Source organism: Trichechus manatus, unplaced genomic scaffold, assembly GCF_000243295.1.
Source record: "Trichechus manatus latirostris isolate Lorelei unplaced genomic scaffold, TriManLat1.0 scaffold00084, whole genome shotgun sequence".
NCBI classification, from domain to species: domain Eukaryota; kingdom Metazoa; phylum Chordata; class Mammalia; order Sirenia; family Trichechidae; genus Trichechus; species Trichechus manatus.
This window is the reverse complement of record NW_004444020.1, coordinates 5,258,773-5,263,675: the sequence shown is the minus strand read 5'-3', so window position 1 is coordinate 5,263,675 and position 4,903 is coordinate 5,258,773. Positions and strand designations below refer to the sequence as shown.

The 4,903-nt window shown below is 37.0% G+C and overlaps 1 protein-coding gene across 5 annotated transcripts in view; it reads right to left on the bottom strand.

The window, feature by feature from the left end:
- The window catches only part of CEP63 (centrosomal protein 63), an 80,373-nt gene that overhangs the window by 30,427 nt on the left and 45,043 nt on the right, over positions 1–4,903 (bottom strand). For all 5 annotated transcript variants that reach the window (XM_023735975.1, XM_023735976.1, XM_023735974.1 and 2 more), the window contains 3 exons: positions 2,272–2,505; positions 1,906–2,024; positions 959–1,096 (listed from right to left, as the gene is read on the bottom strand). In XM_023735975.1, the coding sequence (XP_023591743.1) occupies positions 959–1,096; positions 1,906–2,024; positions 2,272–2,505 (491 nt within the window). The remainder of the gene's footprint in view (positions 1–958; positions 1,097–1,905; positions 2,025–2,271; positions 2,506–4,903) is intronic.

Genomic DNA, 4,903 nt, shown 5'->3' with positions numbered 1-4,903 from the left:
AGGTTGGATTTATAAAGATACTGATAATAAAACGAAAAAAAAAAAAAAAAAAAAAAAAAAAAGTGACTTATGTCAGAGCTGACTTATGACCTTACATCCCCATCAAGTTCCTTCTACATTATCTCTGCTTCCCTTGAAAACCAAATTCTTAAATATATTGTCTATATTTACTGTCTATGTTGTTGTGGAGCTCTGTTGGCACAGTGGTTAAGAGCTCAGGCTGCTAACCAAAAGCATGATTTATACCAGTGGGAATGATTCAGCAGAGAGGAAGAAATGTATGATGCAGAAGAGAAAGGGATTAAGTGCAGGTGACTGGTTAACGGCAGATGCTCATAGATGTGGTGGAAAGAGTTGCACATTCTCCTTTAATTGCTTCTATTTTCTTAATGATATAAGAAACTAGGCCATCTGTGGATGCTAGATAACAGACTTATTTATTCCCTAAGAATATTATCATAGATTCTTAGTGCTGTTGTAACAGAAATACCACAGGTGGGTGACTTTAGCAAACAGAAACTTATTTCTTCAGAGTTTGGGAGACTAGAAGTCTGAATTCAGTGCACCAGCTCTAGGCAAAAGCTGTCTCTCTGCTGGCTCTAGGGGAAGATCTCTGTCTCTTTCAGCTTCTGTTCCTCAGTTCCTTGGCATCTATCTTTGCCCTTTTGTCCTTGCTTTTCTCTGTGCCTAATCTGCTTTTTCTGTCTCAAAAGTGGTCGGGTTTAAGAAACACCCCTACACTGATAATGGCCTCATTACCATAACAAAGAAAACCCTATTTCCAAATAGGATTACATCCACAGGTAAAGGGGTTAGGATTCCAACACATATTTTAGCTTTTAGTGGGACACCAGTCAATCCATAACAAATACTGTTATTTGTTTACTTTATCAATATGATGATCACAAATTCATCTGAACAACTTGAAAGTTTGTGAAATCTGTACATAATTATCTACCTGCCTTCAAGACGGGTCACCTCTGCCTGCAGAAGTTCCTCACTAGTGTGGGTGAAATCCAGCTGGGAGAGCACATTTTCTAAGTCCTCTCGCCCTTGAGAGTTGCACCTCCTTTCCGACTGAGGCTCTTCCAGTGACCTAGGGAAGGACATAGGATGATTACTGAAGTCCATTTATCTTTGGAACTCCTCAGTTTGTCTCCTGCTTTACTCAAAGAATACTGGGAGAGTAAACAGACAAGAAATGATGCTTTTCAAAAAAGTCAGCAGCAATTTACTCCTTTCTCACCTGGGATTTGGTCTGTTTTTCCAGGCAGAAGGAAAAATAAAATGTCAAAAATCACTTGGTTGGCACTTTATACCTTGAGCCAAAGAAAACTGAAAAGTTACAGAAGAGGAGAGTTCTGGCAAGAATGAAAGTGTGCACCAGACTTACACCAAGTAAAAGGAGTACACATAGTTCATTCTATTGCTTTCCACTACAAACCTCTCATAGCAATAATTATATATACAAATAAAATTAGTTTTAGAAATTTTTTTTAATGGGTTATCTCGATGACTGGACGTTACTGATAATAAGCTACTGCCAATCACAATCTATTTTATTAAAGAAGAGAGGTCCTCCAGAAGATGCTGACTACAGCTCCCTTTGCATCTGGAGTTTCACCAAGGGTAAGGATTGACCAAGAGGTCTCTAACTTACTGAAGTTAGAAGACTGGAGTCTCTACTAGGGACTCAAACTGGAGGCAGGGGAAAAAAAAACAAACTAACTCTAGCAGATTTTTATAACACTATAAAAGTTTAAGGCAAGAAGAAATAGCCCACAGTATGATCAAACACAGAACTAAGAATGGACATATTAAAAGTGGTGCTCAATGCCAAACCACCAAGTAGCTAAGATTAATAGCATTTAAGTTTTAATATATCTTATGACTTCTATTACATGCCGAGTGTCAGTCAACCTTAATTTTGCTTGTAGCGTCTCCTTTTGAAGTCTTGCTTCACGGATGAAATTTTCTTGCGACTGAAGTGCTGCTTTCAATTCTCTCTTCTCCTCTCGTAAAATCTGCAAAATACTCAGAAAAAAAGACATGCATTATTAAAATTTTCTATTACACGAGGGAAGGAAGCCAGTGAGTCAGACTTAAAGTGATATAATAGGCATAACATTGATATGGCTATCAATATTTGATTCACCAGCCAGAGTGGGGAAGAAACCATAGATTGTTAAAACCTAGCTCTAGGTTAATTATCGTCCTCTCTTAAAACACTCATAGGCACATTTCCCCAATTATGGCAATTTTAAAACACACCTCTAACAGTTTTTCAGATTCTTTCAATTCTTCATCTTTTTGCCGCTGCTCCTGTAGAACAGTCATGTTGGTTCCAACCAAGTCATTGACTTTCATGGTGAGGCGCTCTATTTCCAACTCATTGGCACAGATGGTATCATTGGCCCGTTCCAGTTTACTGCTAAGGTGCTGAATTTCTGACTGGCTGGACATCTCCACAGACTCTAATTTCTGTTTCCGATTGGCAAGCTGAGCCTAGAAATCCATAAATTTCCATGAAGTAAAAGTGAAATGATAAGAGAATAAACAATGAGTAAGAGAGACTAAACTAAAACTGAGTTTCACTTACATAAAATGTAAGGCGTTAGCTTACCAAAAAAAAAAAAAAATATGTTGAGAAGGGGTAAGAAGGAATTGAAAGAGTAAAGGGATTCCTCAGAAGAGATGCTGTCCATACCCCAAAGAGACAGCTACATTATCCTACCTACTTGTGTAGGAGTTTAATTGCAACCATGAGTCGTCATATAGGAAAACTGAAGGCATCTCCTGTTTAAAGTATAGGAAATAGGAACTACAACGCATTAGTAGACTTCTTATGAAAGTTCAGAAATTAAATTTTTTAAAAAATCACTAAACTTCTTCAATTTTAAAGTTCAAATTTCCTTCTCTCTCCAACCCAGAGCATGCTGTATGTAGTTAATTATTCTGTTTTAACATTCTTTTCAGACATTATAAACACACATATTCAGATGATTCTGACCACAAAGTACTGTTTAAATTTGGGTGTGGGGGAGATCATGGATTGTTCACTGAGGAAAGGAGTGCTTAGAAGGAAGTAGGGATTGGTTCTGTTATCAATTTTTGGATATTTCTTGAGCTAAAAGATTTAACCAAATATAGCACTTTCTCAAATTAGTTTCTTTCAACAACATACCTACTGAGGTACACACAAATAAAATGGCTTTAGCAACCGTCTCATGAACCTTAGTACATAGTTCTTGAAGGCTTGGGTAAATTTAGGGTACGCATCCCAGCTATACTGGCTTTTAGCTCTCAGTTTTCCAGTTTTCACAAGCTTTAATCCAGCATCCAGACAGGTACTTTATCTATACACTGAAGATGAACATAAACATCTTATTCTTAATAATTCTAAAGGCAAAGGCCCACAATTTTATTTTACAAATTTAAGTGAAAATATCTCTAGAAAATCTATCTGTTGACGATTTAAGTATTTTACAGTACCGTGTCCAAATCCTTATACTATGACCACATAGAAGTAGATACTAAATGATGCCTGTAAGCCAGAAAGGGGTGGGAGGAGAGAGGCAAAGATACAAACCATGCTTGTATAAACGACAGGTCAAGATTCTAGTGTAAAGATCTAAAATTTTATCAGATGCCGAGAATAGTGTGAAAGAGGAATATCAACACGGGTTTAGATTCACATGCTAGGCATGCAATTGTCTCCAGAGTTTTTAAATACAATACAAACATTTTTTTACCCAAGAGGAAATCTTACACAGAAACCAGTGCAGAGTAAATAAATGCAGAGATTGGGTGAGGGGGAAAGGATGAACAGGCTGGAGCCCAGCTCACTGCACCTCCTCCAACCCCAGCTTAACCTGCACGGCAGCTGAGTATACCTCCAAGGATCCTTGGGCTCGGCGGGACACACCCTGAAAACCACTGCCCAAATGGGCACTCAGGATGAAAGACAACACATAATTGCAAAACACTAGCATTGTTTTTATACTTTAATACTATTCAATTCAAATCCGTGATCTTAAAGTAAACTCAATGTTTAAGTTATAGTTACGGTACAGTTTAATTATAGTTTAACCAGAGAGAGAGGAGGGAAGCGGTTGGAGACTGGGGTTGAATTCAAGCCCTTCTCTGGCTTTGTGGTGCTTCAAGAAAATGACTTTCCCAGATATGAGATTACTGAGAACAATGTGATAGGTCAACAGGGATTTCTATTTTCCAAAGGATCCCAGTACGAAGCCACGGCCACCGCAGTCAGCAGCCCCTTACCAAGCTCCCCATCAGTGTCAACTCCAATTCTGTCAGGGAAGGCCACAGCCTTAACAGCATTTCCACCAAGTAGCAGCTTAAAAAGACCATTAAGGGTAAAGCTCCCAGTAAGAACTTCTTATCACTTGTGTTTGTCACTATAAGACACAGTAGGTGTGAGCCAACTCAATTAACTTTGTGATAATTCTACTGAGACAACAGATTAAGATTTGAATTAGGATCATCCTTTCTTCATAAGTTGTGGCTAGAAAATAATACTTTTAAAACTATGTATATTAAAAAAACTATGTATAAATGAACAGTAGATTTAAAATTAACTTCAGCAATATCCTATAGCTTATTTAAATATTTCAAAAGGAAAATAATGCAACCTCTACTTTTCTCACATACCATTCATTTATGAGCTAAGTATTTTATACTTTGTGTTGTCTTAATATTTTAATTTTCTTCAAATGTCCTAAATATTTTCTAAGATTTCCTTGAGCACTTCTTTAATTGGACGGGGTGGAGGTAGTAGGGGGTTTCTTGTTTTCTAAATATATAAATAAAATACAAGATATATATATGTATGTGTGTATATAATATATATATGTATATATGTATATATTATATACATATGTAT